General features: G+C 35.3%; 1 protein-coding gene across 1 annotated transcript in view; it reads right to left on the reverse strand.

Moving 5' to 3' along the window:
- Nucleotides 1–4,495: 4,495 nt before the first annotated feature.
- Nucleotides 4,496–16,629, reverse strand: part of cplx2b (complexin 2b) — a 37,992-nt gene continuing 25,858 nt past the window's right edge. Inside the window, exons 3-4 of the mRNA XM_088931718.1 lie at nt 16,345–16,520; nt 4,496–10,111 (exon numbers count right to left, since the gene is read on the reverse strand). Of these exons, the coding sequence (XP_088787844.1) occupies nt 9,914–10,111; nt 16,345–16,520 (374 nt within the window). The 3' untranslated portion in view covers nt 4,496–9,913. The remainder of the gene's footprint in view (nt 10,112–16,344; nt 16,521–16,629) is intronic.

Consider the following 16,629-nt stretch of genomic DNA (forward strand, 5'->3'; position numbering starts at 1 on the left):
AAGACAATCATGGAAACTACCAGACAGCTCCTTTAACTGTAGTAAGGTAACTTCTATCAGCTTTTTGAGAATAAAATATTTTAAAATATATTTAATAAACTGGAAAATAAACCAAGAAGTTTCCAGCACTCTGAATATTTCCTTCCATTTCTCTCACCTAATGCATTTAATCAAAGAGTTTTGAAGCATTCCAATCAATTTCATGCACACCTTAAAGTGCATTATTTAACAGCTTGTCTAAGACACTGTGATGTTCTCCTAGACTGAAAATGCATTTTAGACTGTAGTCTAAATTGTTAATTATTGTTAATTATTTTTCTAACAGATTTTATCAAATTCCCCTTAGGTGTAAAATACCTACTGTACATACAAGTGATATATCTATTATTTTCTTATTCTTCAATCACAGAGAACCTAATCTACTGTACATGCAAATACAACACCAACAAATAAAGCTGAATGGCTCTCTGCAAATGAATCCTCAACAAACACATTTCTTTGCATGACATAGACTGACTGAATTTCAGACAAGAACAAAGCACCCTGCATAAAAAAAGCTATTCCTTTCATCATTTTAATATGATAGTATCCACAATCAAAGCTTTTCAACAATTTCTCAACTCTTCAAACATCACTGTATTCAACCTCCTTTCTACATCTCTCCCATTTACTTTACTCCCAGTCCCTAGTGTTTGAATCCTTGTGTTTTTCTCACATTTTGGGCTCCAATGTTATAGGTCTCTGGAGATGTACTGTACATACAGTAGCAAGGAGGTATTCAACTAATGCACTATAACTTAACCCTTGATCTAATCATGGCTTGGAGATGGAAAAAAAATCATACCTACTGAGTCTAGATGATATTCGTAAAACTAAATTAAAAGCAATAGATTGGGTGGAATGAATGGATGGATGGAAATAGCCCTTTGCAAAATGTACTTTTCTTAGTAGTGATCTGTCTTGAATGAAATGCTGAAGAGTTAAAAAGAAAAGAATGTAAAATTTAAGGTTCTGTCTTCTGTCTTTGTTAGCTTTTGGACTGGGGGAAAGGAGGAACTGAAGCCCATCAGCTGAACTTCAGTTGAATGTGTAGCATGCAGAGTCACAAGTGCATTTCAACACTGCTTCCCTTGGGGTTTTACTGAATGCCAGCATGAGTTCATAGCCTTAACCCAGACCAGCTGTGAATGACCTGCTTCTGCGTTTTACAGTCTGTTGTGCTTCTTTACTGGAAATATTAATAAAATATGGTATAGAAAAAAAAGTTTTAAAAAACCCATGAAATTATTGATTTTTTCCCCTTTCTTCAAGCAAAAATGCATCCAAGGAAAAATCTAATAAAATAAAACCAATGATCTTATGGCCTAACACAATGGAAATTCCTAGCTTTGTTGCTCCTGGATTTCACATGATTACTCCTCTCCTTTTCTTGTATAGTTCCTGTGTACCAAATTAAGTCAATCTTTTAACCTCTAATAAATGTAACCATAATAACTTTAAACCTTTTAACAACTAAGCACTCACTAGAATTGAGCAGGATGTCCTGCTAGGCATACATATTATTGACTATATCATCTTTATCATTCCTTCTTTGACTTATTTGTCTGCGGATTACTCAGAAGAGGAGGGTCTTCAAACACCATTATTAACTATTTTTAGAGAAATTGACATCACTGGCAAATTTAACCTTCTAAACCGGCTATCCTGAACTACTGTAGCTATTTACAGTGCCTTGCAAAAGTATTCTGATCCTTGCATTGTTTTATTTGCTTTAAAGCTTGCAGCCCTGACAATTTGAAGTAGCAATTAATATTCGCTATATACTACTCCACACATTTAAAACAAAGACAACAAAATGAAAGAAGACAACGGTTTAAGGATAAGAATCCAAATGTACTTGAGTGGAGTCAGTCTTGACTTGAATCTTACTGGAAGTCTATGAAGACTTGAAAACTGCTGTCTGTGCAGGATCCCCAAGCAAGTTGAGCAACTCTGTTGAGTAATAAATTGCATTAAACCTGCATACAGTTGATAAGCTGGTAGAGAATGACCCCCCAAAAAACTAACTGCTAGAATTGCTGCCAAGAGTTCTTTCACCGAATAGTGGATTCATAGGTCTATATACTTACACAATTTTCATATTTCATTTTTTTCTCTTGTTTTTGTTATCATTTACTGTAACTTATCTTATCACTAGAAGCCTTCAGCTTGACCATACTGTTTTTGAATAAAATTTGAAGTTTACAAAATGTGTATGTGTTTTGTTGTAATTTAATAGGAAGGCCCTGAATACTTCTGCAAGGCAAAGTAACATTGCATTTTTAAAGAAACACCACAACTATCTTTCAAAATAGACAGTTCATTATAGTATACTCATGCATTTCTATCATTCTTAATAATTCCCTAAGATGATTACAAAAATGGCCCAAGTGTCCTGAAATAACTACAAATGAAAAAAAAGGCAATGGTTTTAATACCCCTTTTTGCTTTCTAGTCTTTAATTCTGATAGCTGTGGAGACTAGGCTTGTCCTTTAACAAAAGTAATCTTTCAACCAGGAATAATGGTAACACGTTAAATAAACTACATTTTTCTTAATGCATGTGTCCTTTCCACCTTTGAACCTACAACATATTATACAATATATATTAATTGATATTAAATATCTAAACAGGAAATGTCACAGCTGTAAATGTTTTTTGAATGACTCGTTCAGCCCTTTTGCCCCATTTTAAGTTTGATGCATTAAAGTTTTTCAAGACATATGAGCCTACTAATACTGTTCTTATACCAGATTCACTTGCTGAAGTTGTATGTTTATAAAACAGGCTACAAATGACTTTGATAACTACTTATTTCAATAGCTGTTAGTCTTTTCTGACAATTGCCTAATTGGAAAAAAATATACTGTCAGATATAATCAAGAAAATGTAATGATTATTTTAGTTATTTTTTTTTACCTTTTTTCACAGTTCAGAGATTTTTTCATGATTTTCTCAATATAAATTTGGATAGAATTTGAACTGAACAGAAGAAAATCTAAGATGGTTTGTAGAGTATACTACCACTATTTTAGATTTTAGTAAGTTTAGTTGTAGGGGTAGTGTCTCATTGTTTTTTAAAATTACAATTGTAAATTCAAGGGCATCAAAAATAAAATTATTTTAAGATATATATATACACATCTGCAATAACAAAAACTCAATAAGACATTACTTTACATATACTCCATACCCAATTAAGCGGATTAAAAATAAATAGCACTGAAATATCTGTAAAAAACTGCTCTTAAAATCATGTTTTTAATGCTGTATATCTTACAGTTAAAGGTACAAAAAAATAAACAGAAGCTAAAACTAACATATCATTTTTATGTTGCATTCCATGAAATAAAGTAGCTGTACAGGTCAGTGAAGTTATAAATAATCATGTGACAATGAACAACATACTGTAGGTGCAAAACCTCAATCACATAATTACTTGAATAACCCTACCAACACTGCCAGTTCTAATATCTTAAAGTGTCCTAATATTGAGTATAAAAATAATACTCTTTTCAATTTCATTTTTTAGATTTTGATTCAGTACATCATTCTGAGCTGAAAACCCCTCCACTCACAAAACTGTCATCAGAAAAGAGCTATTCTGAAAATAATTTGATGTGATATACTGTAATATTACTTCATAATTAAAGTAGGATGTTTCTACATCTCATTAAAAGCCTAAACCACTGGATTCAAAAGAACAGATTCTGTTGAAGGAAAAATAAAATGGAACAGGAATGTTTTGTATTGATTGATGCACAACAGAGTTGTAAACTCCGGTCTACTTTTAGTTTACACTGGAGAATTGAATGCCATGTTGTGTCTACTGAGTGTATAACCTCCATATTGTACTTCAGTGGAGAATTCTGTTAAAGGTGGAGCAAGTTGGCCAGAAACAGATTACGAGCAGGGACAAACCAGTCCGACAACATTAGCTAACATTACGGACAGACACGTAGACACACAGGTAGGTATATACATACAGTTACATACAAAGACATCATCACTGTGGCTTTTAGAAAGAAAAGTACCTTTCAGACACACATTTTTAAATAACACATATATATATATATGTATAGTTGTTTTATTACAGGAAACGTAAAAAGACGACAACTTTTTTACTTTTTTTTTCTTTTCAGGTTCTGACCCTTTTTTCTGTTTTAAGTATTGCAGTCTAAACAATATGGCTTTAACTATTTGAAAAACGTTCCACAGAGCAAAGAACTGAAATTACATTTTTAAAATAGTTTTCTTTTTCTAGGTTTCCACACTATTGTCATTGTATTCCTCCATCAGGAGAAATAAAAGAGGTTATCCTATAAGGAAAAGAAAGCTCAGTGTTGGGTCTAGGCATGAGATGTTTAACCCAACCACACAGATGAAGTCACATTCTCTTGCTTTCAGACATTAAGATTGCACTTTAACACGTTCATACGTTAGATTATTTGTACATTTTCTTTTTTTTTTACACTGTGATTAACCTTACATGCTAAAAACTAGTTTTGAGTGTTTTTGGAATCTATTTCAAAGCTCAGAACATTTATACAGCAGATAAATCACTTCATTGTCTACAACAGCTTCTTAATTTCATTTTAATTTTGTTTTTGGCTTCATCTAATGCATGATACTTGGCAGATTGTTGTGCCTCTACCCCAAAGTCCCATTTTAATACACCAGACCACTGTCCTCAAAAATACCTAAACCTTCTTTCAAAATGGTGCATTTCAGGACATTTCTTGAAATGAAATAGTGATGAAACAACCCAGAAATATTTATCTCAAATATATTCTTTCAATATTCTTCAATCGGACAGTTTTATTACTCAGTGTTGCAATTCAGAAATATTTATCTTACTCTTCCAGTGCTTGAACACTGGTGATTAATTGAACGTAAATGTAAGATGCAGTATGTAGACATGATAAGGTGCCAGCGGAATTATTATTTCAATTTTCAATTTTTACATTGCACCTAAAATGAAAATAGATATGTCAGTAAATGCAAATTTGTGAATTCATGCCTGCGTGTTCTAAATGCCATTTGGAAAACTGGTGATTGGGACGTTTTTAAATGAATGTAAAAAATGAAGGAGAAATATTTAAACAAATCATGAGAAGTAAACACATATTAAGTGAAATCTATGTGTGCCTAACAAGGAACTAATTTCATTCAGTTTCTCTACTAATAATTCAAATTCTCCCTTGCTTGACAGTCCTTTAAACTTGTTAGTTCAGAACATTCAACAATAATTTTAACGTTTGCAACACAGATCACGTGTAATGCCTACTAAGCAAGGATCATCACGATGCATCAGGTTTTTCTTTTACATCTGAATGTTGTTTAATTTCATTAAGGTATGCTTCTTCATGTAGTGTAACATTTAGTTTTCTCTTTTGTAACACAGTTACTGCTCAGACTAGTTACCATAGCAACATAAAGTCCAAACCTCCTCACACATCTCTGTCTTATAAAGGCATCTTTCTATAGCCCCTAACTCTGAGCTTTCCCGAGTGTCTGTTCTTGTTAGAAAACACAACAAAGCACTACCTTTGGATAACCTTCACCCCATTTATTTCACACTAAACATCTCACTGATATAGTACACTGCACGTCTGGGATATACTTTAAAATGCTGGTACATTAACACTTTGAAGCAACACTAATTTAAAGTGTTGTCATGTGAAATACATTTGTGCCAAACTTCCTGTATTCTGAAGATCAGCTACATGAACTCGAGAGTAAATGCATTTGTTGTTACTTTAAAAGGCCTCGACTACAGATTAAAAGACGATACAATCTATTGTATTGAACAATATGACTACGGAACAGTTAAAATACCAGTATCCTGAAGTACATTCTGCAGCCTTCTGTCTTGTGGAAAAGTGGATCCCATAAAATAAGCAAATTACTATACAAGCAACTCTCTTGCATAGTTTAATTCTTTTTTTTATACCGAGAACCATTACCTGAGATTTTTAAACAAAGTGTCCTAGAACTACAACTTAATGTTCTGTGTAAATCAACAAAACCATGCAAATTAATGGTTAATTTGTTGAGAATGACAAAACGTACTGTATCTCAAAAGGGGGCTGGAAGGAGGGGAAGGGGGATCCTTCTCTTTGGTCTTGGTGTTAACAGATTCAAACAGGCCACTTCCATAGCACTCTTTATCATTGCATTGTTAATAAATAGGTTGAAGGAAACCAACATCTGATAGAATAATGCTGACTTCTGCTAACACACTGATTCATTCTGTATATGGTGGCAAGGGTGAATAAAACATTGCAGAACTTTTTAGCATAAATTCTCATTTGCATTAACAACATTTATTGGACATGCTTTTTTTGCAGAGAAATGTATTGTGCAAAATTAATATAACAGGCTTTTGCCAAATATCATCAACTGCAATTGACATAACTTCAAAGATCATTGCCTTTTATAGTTGAATAGCTCCAAATGAGTTTACTCTCCTTTTCTTAGTTGCCTACAGGTTGAAAATATTTACCCACTTTAAACATAAGAGGCAACAACAGCTGACAATTTCTATTGTGGTAGCTTTTTTGTGTATATTGTGTATATGCTCATTTTTCAAATGTTTTGCACACTTTAGATAGAAATTCAGTTTGAGAAATGAGGGTGCTAACTAGTATCTGAAAAGTCCTTGTGAAAAATGTCAAAAATATTTTAATAGTTTTTTTTATATTCTTGTGATTGTATGCAACAGGAATTAGTTTATTTGTTATTTTATCAACATACGTAGTGCACACATTCAGTCAGAGGTGGTTGGTTTCCTTTGTGGAACCCTCACTAAAATATCAAAATTTACTTTGAAGGAAGTTGAAAATCTGCCCTAGAAGCAAAGGCAAAACTCTGGCAGCAGATCCGAAGACAAAATATTGGGTTAGAAGACAGCCTGTCTGCAAAATAAATCTATATATACCAAAATCCAAATATATAGATATAAAAAATACAACTTACAAAGTTATCAGATCCATTTCTAAGTAGGTCAAATTTTCCCTTTAAAGGTAAATAACTGCGTGTAAACATTCACATAGAAGGATTATGATGGTAAAGGTTGTAAACATTTCTATAGCAACTATAATTACAAAAATGGAAGTTACTCTTATCCTGTGGTAGACATCTCACATCTTACATCTGATCCTTATGCACAAATGATTGGTCCCTGTTTAAGCCAACAAGACAATGCTTCCATTTTGTTGGTGCCTTAGGTTGCACACAGAGAGTTTCATGAAACGATTGCTAAAAGTCACATTGCAAAGCCTTTTCAACTTTTGGCAGTCATCACGTTTCGTGTTATCTAACCTTTATTTATCCAGTTTGCTTAGCAAAACCAATCTGTATGTCAAATGAAAGAAAAAGAGAAAGGAAAGTGCATAATGGACCCTGTAGAAAGGCGACTGGAGCTAAATTTTAGCTATAAAATAAAGAAGAAATTTGTTTTTGTTTGTGTTTTCTTTTAAAAATCTCAGTCCCAATGACTTAGAAAGATGTGATTTCTAGGTTCTGGTAGCATCCCACTCATTAGCAGTAATAAACTTTCTGGAATCATTAATAATAGGCAAAATCATAACAAAAGTTATATACATCATATAGGACACATATATAAGCAACATGGCAACTTAAATGCAAAATGACATCATATATCGGCTACGTCCACTTCCATGCAGTGGTTGTGTTTGATTGTCTTTGGAATAGTCCTAAACTCTGGCAACTTGCCAGCTAGATGAAGGTCAGATTCCAGGTATACTGCAAAAACATTACAGACTTTGTCACCTACAGTACCCTTTAAAGCATCAATATTTATGCCCTTATGTACTTCACTGCTGTCTAAGTAATTATATTTTGTAACTCATCATCAGCGCCATTTAGGTATTTTTCTCCATTTATGACACATAGATGCTAGAATGTCTTTGTGAAGTTTCATAAAATAAAAAAAAACACCCTTTGAAAGGAAACTTCAGAGATCACTGAAACTCATGCACATAAAATTGGCCTTGCTATCTTCATTTTTTTTATAAATCCTAAGGGAAATTAAATATAAACCAAGCCAGAAAGAAATTATTCAGCTACTTCATTTTATGTGTCAATCATAGAGTCATACATGGAGACACTAACACTTTCTGCTTTACATAAGACTAACATATATACAGTATATACTGTATATAGTAAACAAAATGCAAAATGCTTTTCATGGAGATCTCTCTCTATAGGTAACAAGTCCATTTTTAACCTTGGCTTAACTTTTAAAAATCTAAATACAAAATAATGAATTTGCAGTATGCATTGAAGTTTGAATATCTTTCCACTATTGACTGGCTTTAGACCAAGTTAATATATTTACTTGCAATACATGAAAGCCATTGGAAAGACAGACAGCAGAGGACCTCCACCTAAAATGGTAACAGAAAGGAAACTGAGTACAGGAAAGTTTGACAAAAGATAAAAGTCTGGATTTAATGTATTTGTTATGGCAGTAGCTGCTGCTGTTCAAAACATTAATATAGATCCCAAGGTATGCACTGTGCATGACATATTTACCTTAGTTAATATAAAAATAAAATAAAAAATGAAACAGGATTTCAAATGAAACAGGGGGCTGACTGAATTCATTTAGCTTTTCACAACTAAGCACTGAAGCAGAAATAAAAAGGAAACGTAGTGGCGGTAGCCGATTCATGATCACAGCTGAATGCTTACTTTGGCTGTTTTAAGGCAACTTAAAAGAAAAAAAAAGAAAAGTAAGCAATTGAACAAAACACATCATGTTGAAGACGGAGAAAACAATCGCGAGGTTTTTAAGAATTGAGGTTGTATAGATGGAACTCACAGGACAGTGAAGATTGCTTCATCTTGCCTTCTGAGTCCCATTTTACCATCAACAGTTGCCTCTTCAGCATGGCTTGTGATAAGGAGAGGCACAAAACTGTCTGATGTGTTACACTTACTTAAGAAACCTATTGCAATAGTTAACAGCCTACTGAAGGATCTCAGAATGAATCCATGTCATGGAGAACTACCTTTTGAGTTATCTTTAAGTGAAATGGTGACTGATTTATCCGATTTTTTTTTGTGTGTGTCACACTAGTAACTTGCCCCACTTTATACATTTTATTATACAATGAAATAAATTCTGTATTTGACAAACACAGTTTAGCAGCTCAAAAAACAAAAATTATACCCCAATGGGAGCAATCTTGTTTCCCATGCAAAGAAAGACAAATGTATAAATCATCTCGCCACAAACACCTCTGTGCAAGAAAATGCACAAAGGCATATGCTAAATTAAACTCACGTTTTGTACCAAATCCATGTCCTGTTTTCTTTAGCAGCCTATTTTGCGTAGTTGGAATACATTACAAAATAAAAACAAAGATATGACTTTCTGTAATGAAGAGCTTAATGCAGTTAATACAGCATGTACATTTTTAAACAAAGTCTCTCAAACATATTTTCAAAATGAATGTTATACTTGCCTTACCTGTGTAGGGTGTGCATTAATCTTTCGTACAGAAAGCCTGTTATTTTTTTATCAGTGGACAACATCTAAAAAAACCCCAACGAATTAATGCTTCATTAAAAAACAAAAATACGTCTTATCGAGCGAGAGACAGGAATTCTGAGATCCTTGGTAGTGTCACTAGTTACATTTAAGAAAATGAAACAAGAAAAAGACAAAAAGATCAGTTCTTTTGATTGGCTGTTCAGATTTGCCCACTGCAAACAGATTGTTTGTGGATGATTTTTACTATTACAGTAATTTTAAAAACGGCGCCGTGGATGACCCAGTTAGGCAATCTCACCCAATCCCCTTCTCCCGCCAGCCCCATTCACCTCTCCTGCCCCTCATGTCCGTTACTTCTTGAACATGTCTTGCAGGGGTCCCGGCAGGAATTTGAGCACAGTGTCCAGGATGCTTTCCTCCTCTTCCTCGTCGTCGTCTCCGCAGCCGGCAGGAATGGCTTTCTTGGGGCGCGTCAAGGACCCCTCGCAGGGCTGCTCCATCGCTGCTTTTTCTTCCGCCTCCTTCTCCTCTTTCTTCTTCAGGCCGTACTGTGGGCAGACAAAGCAGAGCTGCCACAGTGGAACAGGGCAACGGAGTTCCTCTTTCTGAATTGCACTGTTAAAGATTGCCACGATAACTCAATACAAATCTTAGGTAAGAGATAATCTTCCGATAAATCAAGAGATGAGAGAGCAGCATCAAATAAATAGTGAGGGTCAGATTATTTCCCTAGCTTTGATTTTATAATCTGTGATGATCCTTTGCCCTTTGATGAAATCGTGTTCCTCATTATACTGTAATTGCATATTGATAGTGTATAGATGCATGACATTTGGCTGAGTGCGAATTTTATGAAATAGCTTAGAAAATTTACAACCTGTAATTCATTCTATTTTATCCTGATATTTCACTTTTGCTACATGGAGCAGGCCACTACTTACACTCTAAGAAGTAACTTTATTTTTCAGTTTCTTAAACATCGTTCAGTTGCATGCTCATGTTTTCATCTTGTTTTTAATACTTTGCTGCCTACATAAAAATGCTGTATCTATACATACACACAAAAAGATACTCTTGGTCTCATTTGCTATTGCCTGGTCTAAGGTCTGACAGGATATTATAGTGGTCCCTTATTGCTGTGCTGACTCTTTTGATAAGCAACATCCCTTGATATACACAAACAGCACAATCTTCATATCCATCTTTAATAATTTGTTGATATTTTCATTAAAAAATCAAATGCTTTCTTTTAGGTTTAAAAGAGATGAGCTGAAATCACATTAAGCAAATTTTTGGAGTATACATAATTATTTTATTATGCAAACTAATTAAACTTTTCTGCCTTATGATTATGATAGAAGAGGGGTTGCTTACAATACCTGTTTGTGTTGAGGGACTTTGTATTTTGCGGGTGCTTTAATCTTGGATCTGAGATTAAATAATTCACTCCATGATAAAAAAGCAAAGTGTATTGTCTGTGTAATAGTGCGACAAAGGTCTGAATAGTTGACAAGGTCTGAATTCTGAAACAAAAATTTAAAAAAAATCGACTTAGTGTTATTGTATGAACACAATAGTAAAGTCGAAAAAAAACATTTTTCAATTAGGGAGCTATAACATAAGTGCAGTATTAAAAGAATTGTATCCCCTCTTCTATCATAATCATAAGGCAGAAAAGTTTAATTAGTTTGCATAATAAAATAATTATGTGTGGTCCATAAATTTGCTTAATGTGATTTCAGCTCATCTCTTTCTTCAACTATGCTTTGGCTGTCATGTTCAGGTTCACTGATTTCATTATTTTTCTTTTTACATTAAAGCTGTCTGCGGCAGCGTGATTGGAAACTGTTGGCAAATGTATTAGACAGTGTCTCGTCAAGTAAGTAACTGTGTGGTCAATGACAATGTGCAATGGCCAATTATTTTACCAACCAACTGGGAATGAGCAGTTTTTAATCAACTCGGGTTTGCCACTGCGCCTTTTGTGCCAGTGTAGGTGATATGAGGCCTATATATTACTTTCCTATGAAATATGCACTGTCAGAATAATCTGCCATTTTTCACACTGAGAGCTCCATAGTGCCCATCGCAGGTTTAGTGTTGATTGCAAGAGTTCTGACAGCACTGTGAGCTTGCAGTAAGATGGAGATGGCTGACTCAAGTCCACCCAATCTCGAAGACACTCAGTTAATTGTCCACAGAAAGATGGGAGATCCTGCCCCATCTAGTACAGCTAAACTAATGATACAAACCAGTCTCAAACTGACAATTGTCTGAGCACCACTATAGCACTCAAACTGCACTTGGAGTGAGAAAAGATTTCTTAATGGGGACGAATGTGTTGTGTGTGAATTACTATCACCAGTCATACAGAAATCCTTACTGACATTTTTTTTTCTTCCTCTTACATTGATAACGCTAGACAGTAATTATGCTTTTGTGTTTTTTTTTACTTCTCTTGTCTGAACAGCTGAAGCAGACTGCAAATTAAAAACACGCTTTGTTTGAATTAATTATATGTTGCGTACATGCTGGAGACTGGAATGAGTTCCATTAAAAACAACTTCTTTTCAGTTTTAACTTGTAACTATTTTAAAATTGGTTAATCTTGGTATTTACACTATATTCAACTTTTTATTTGATTAGCTTTCTAAAGAGTGAAGCAAATGAATGCCTGTTGAAGACTGAAGTGCATACACAAAAGAAACATAGGGATACATTTACAGATTGCTTGCCGTTATATTTTTTTTATTTTAAATATTTTATATTTAAATATTTTTAAATATTTTCCATAAAATCATAATAACATACTTATTATGCAATTCATTATTTGTTTTTCCCTTAAAAGGCATAGTTTTACTTCTGCCTTTTTAGATACCTGACCCTTTTTTAAAAGCAGAATGACCCTTTTAGATTAATTTATTCAATAAAAGGGTTCATAAATGCTTATTGTTGTTATAAAACAAAATGGTGCTGCACTGAGAGCAGCTATAACTTGTAGGAACTAGGCCCTTGGCAATGATGCAACCATGCAACGGTAATAAAATAAAACTAATGGGGTTAAAAAGGAAGTAGACATTGCACTGCTGAAAATCTGGCAATCATGAGGCAAGAGGAGCAATAGTGGGTGAACACTGACTACCTCTCTTGTCTTTTTGACACCAGACAAATACTGTATGTGAAGGATCTGTAGGTGATAAGACACCAATGTGCAAGTAAAGAATATCGAGATTTCAGAAGAGTATACAGCATGTTAAAAAAGTGAATCATTTGAAGAATGCATTATTCCTTTGAGCATGTTTGAGAAACTTTAAGAACAGCTATAATTATTTATTATAATAATAATAATAGTAATAATAATAATAATAACAACACTATAATTAATATTAATAAGATTATTTAATAGCAAAATAATCTAAAAAACTCAATTATTGATATAATTTATATTATTTAGAATTAATAATAGTAACAGTTAAAGTGCTCTTCTAATAAAGAAAAATAAGACATTTAGTTTTTGTTCTACAGGCCTATTTATAGAAAAAAATTATATATTATGTCCATAAAACATAAAGATTAAACAATCTAAAAATAACATTACAGTATTAAATCTTATTTAAAAACATATAAAAGTATTCAATCTATTTGTTATTTTTAGTATAATATTTTTTAACTGCTAGATGAAAGAATGTTTCAAGCTATATTTAAAGCGTACTGTATAATTTTCTGTTTCTAAATATTTGTCATGTTATGCCTCTTTATAAATAATTTTAAGAATTTTGAATACAGAGATGAAACCACCTTTAATTCAAAGCAGTTTGAGGTTAAGTCATTTTGACAAGGATTTGAAATATGAATGACTGTTTTTCTTTTGGTGGAAATCCAAGGAGAATGGTTTTCAAAAACAGCAACAGCAGCAACGAGAAAAGCACAAGCTAGACCTAGGATTTGAGTGCAATAAAAACAAAGGGTTCACGGCACTTAAATTGCTCAGCCTGGACCTTGTACTTTACTGTTTAGAGTCTTTCTCTACTTTTTATAGCTTTACACAGGGAGTTGATAGTTCTTTCTCCTGTGGCTTTACAGTTTCTTCGCTCTGAATCTCTGGCACCTTTTTCCACTGAAATACATTATTAATAAAAATAAATTATGCTTAGTAATAAATGAAGATCAATATTCTTCAGATCAAAGGAGAGGTATTAAACTTATATTATGTCATGAATATTAGTCAACTGAAAAAAAGGGTCTCCCATCTGATGTTATTAGGAAAAAAAACAGACTTCCTCAACAACTGCTCTACACATCTTGAACATTTGACAATAAAATGTCGCCCTTTCTATCTCCCGAGGGAGTTCACATCGGTAGTTCTCACAGTGGTGTATATTCCTCCGCAGATGAACTACACAAGGGCACTGGATGAACAGGATGAACACTGTCACCTTAACAGACACGAGAATACACATCCTGAAGGAGCATTCATCATAGCGGGTGATTTCAACGGTGCGAACTTGAAGAAAACAATGCCTAATCTACATTAACACATCGACTGCCCGACGGGCGGAACAAACACGTTGGACAATTTTTACACTCCTTTCTGGGATGGTTACAAAGCTCTCTCCCGACCTCCTTTCGGCAAATCCGATCACATCTCCATTCTGCTACTTCCCATTTATACGCAGAGGTTTAACAGAAGAGGCCAGCATTAAGAGCCATTCAACGTTGGTCGGATGAATCAGATTTTACATTAAGTCACTGTTTTGCTACCACTGACTGGTAGATCTTCCACGAAGCAGCCGGAAATAATATCAGTCTGTATACGGACTATGTTACTGCACTGAAGACGTGGTTCCCAGGATTACTGTTCGCATATATCCAAATCAGAAACCATGGGTAAACGGTGAGATTTGCGCCAAATTTAAAGCTAGACCAGCTGCTTTCAATTCTGGCGATATGGATAGATACAAAAAAATCCAGATACGACCTGGAAAAGACACAATCCACACAAGGCTCCTGGCCCTGATACTATCCCTGGCCATGTTCTGAAGGCATATGCAGACCAGCTGGTAGATGTCTTCTCGGACATAATCAATCTTTCTTTAGCTCAGTCTATAGTTCCTTCCTGCTTTAAGAAAACCATCATTGTCCCTGTTCCTAAGAAATCCAGAGCCAGTTGCCTGAATGACTACCGCCACGTTGCACTCAAATCAGTTATCATGTAGTGCTTCAAGCAGTTGGTCAAAGCATACATCACCTCCTCACTGTCTAACACCCTAGACCCACTGCAATTTGCGTATCGCCAGAATAGGTCAACAGAGGATGCTATTGCCACTGCCCTCCATACTGTCCTCTCACACCTGGATAAGAAAGGAACATATATGAGAATGCTGTTTGTTGATTACAGCTCAGCATTCAAGACCATAGTGCCTTCAAAGCTTGTCATCAAGCTCCAAGACCTGGGACTGAACACCTCCCTTTGTAATTGGATCCTGGACTTCTTGACGAAATGTCCACAGGTGGTGAGGGTGGGCACCAACATATCCTCTACCCTGACACTGGACACTGGAGCCCCCCAAGGCTGTGTGCTTAGCCCTGTCCTCTACTCCTTATTTACCCATGATTGTGTCACCAGGCATAACTCAAACACCATCATTAAGTTTGCAGACGATACAACAGTCATCGGCCTGATCACAGATGGTGAAGAGTCTGCGTACAGGGAGGAGGTTGAAACCCTGGCAGCATGGTGCCAGGAGAACAACCTCTCTCTGAACATCAGTAAGACTAAGGAGATGAGTGTGGATTATAGGAAACACCAGGGAGGAGATCACATACCTATCTATATCAATGGGACTGCAGTGGAGAGGGTCAGCAGTTTTAAGTTTTTGGGAGTTAACGTCTCAGAGGACTTAACCTGGACCCACCACACCAACATCATGGTCAAAACAGCACGGCAGTGCCTATTCTTTCTCTGTAAGAAGTTTAAGAAGTTCGGCATCACATATCCAGGCCAGCTTCTATAGGTGCACTATTGAGAGTATCTTGACTGGTTGCATCACTGCCTGGTATGGGAACTGCTCTGCCCGGGATCACAAAGTACTGCAGAGGGTGGTGAAGTCAGCGCAGCTAATTACCAGCTGTGAGCTACGAAACATCCAGGATATCTGGATAGCCAACCTGCAGCTCCTTCAGTAAATCACCCGTAATGGCTACATGGACATAAAGCTTTCATTGTACTCGGCATACTGCACTACTTGGACGTAATATACGGCATACATCCTGGACACATAGCAGCTCTATTTACTGTATATTGAGTTTTGTCTGAGTTTATTTGATTAAATTTCTATTGCATTATTATCTATTATTACGTAACCTTATTTTTGTGATTTTTATCCCCCCCGATGAGCTTGTAGAAAAGACATTTCATTGCCAGCAACTACTGCTGCATGCTGTATTGTTGTGCATTTGATAAATAAACTTTGATTGATTGATTGAGTTGTTTGACAAATTTCAGACAGTAGTTCGACTGTACTGATGAGGAATAAATTGTAATGTTTTTGATCCTGTCTTATCTGCTTGCGCATGCTAACACACACTTATTTAAAATATGGTTAAGTAATATCAAAACCTGCATTTGGTTTGCCTCTCTCATTTTAAACAGATTAAGCTCCTATTCAAAGGAGCTCTTATTTATGGCCCTAGCTATTCCTTTTCGGTTTGTCTAGTTCTGGTTTAAAAAACAGCCATTGCCCCCTGGCCTTCCTCGGCGTGTTGACCGGCCAGTACTGACCTTGTCACGGATGGTCTGTCGTACTTTCTCCCTCTCGGCTTCCATGCGAGCATGTTTGGCCTTTCTCTCCTCCTCCTGCTGCCTCAGGGCCTCCTGCCTCTCCTCCTCCTTCTTCTGGGCATCTGGGTCTTTCTCCTCTTCCCCACCCAACATCTTCCCCATGTCTTTGGTGGCCCCTGCACAGAACACAGAAACACAGGTGGCCTGATGTCCCCTTATCTACCTCAGAGTCTTACAGTAGATGATGTGTACCATAACCCTTCCACAGTTCATCAGACACATTCC

Source organism: Atractosteus spatula, chromosome 14 (assembly GCF_055471065.1).
Source record: "Atractosteus spatula isolate fAtrSpa1 chromosome 14, fAtrSpa1.hap1, whole genome shotgun sequence".
Taxonomy (NCBI): Eukaryota; Metazoa; Chordata; class Actinopteri; order Semionotiformes; family Lepisosteidae; genus Atractosteus; species Atractosteus spatula.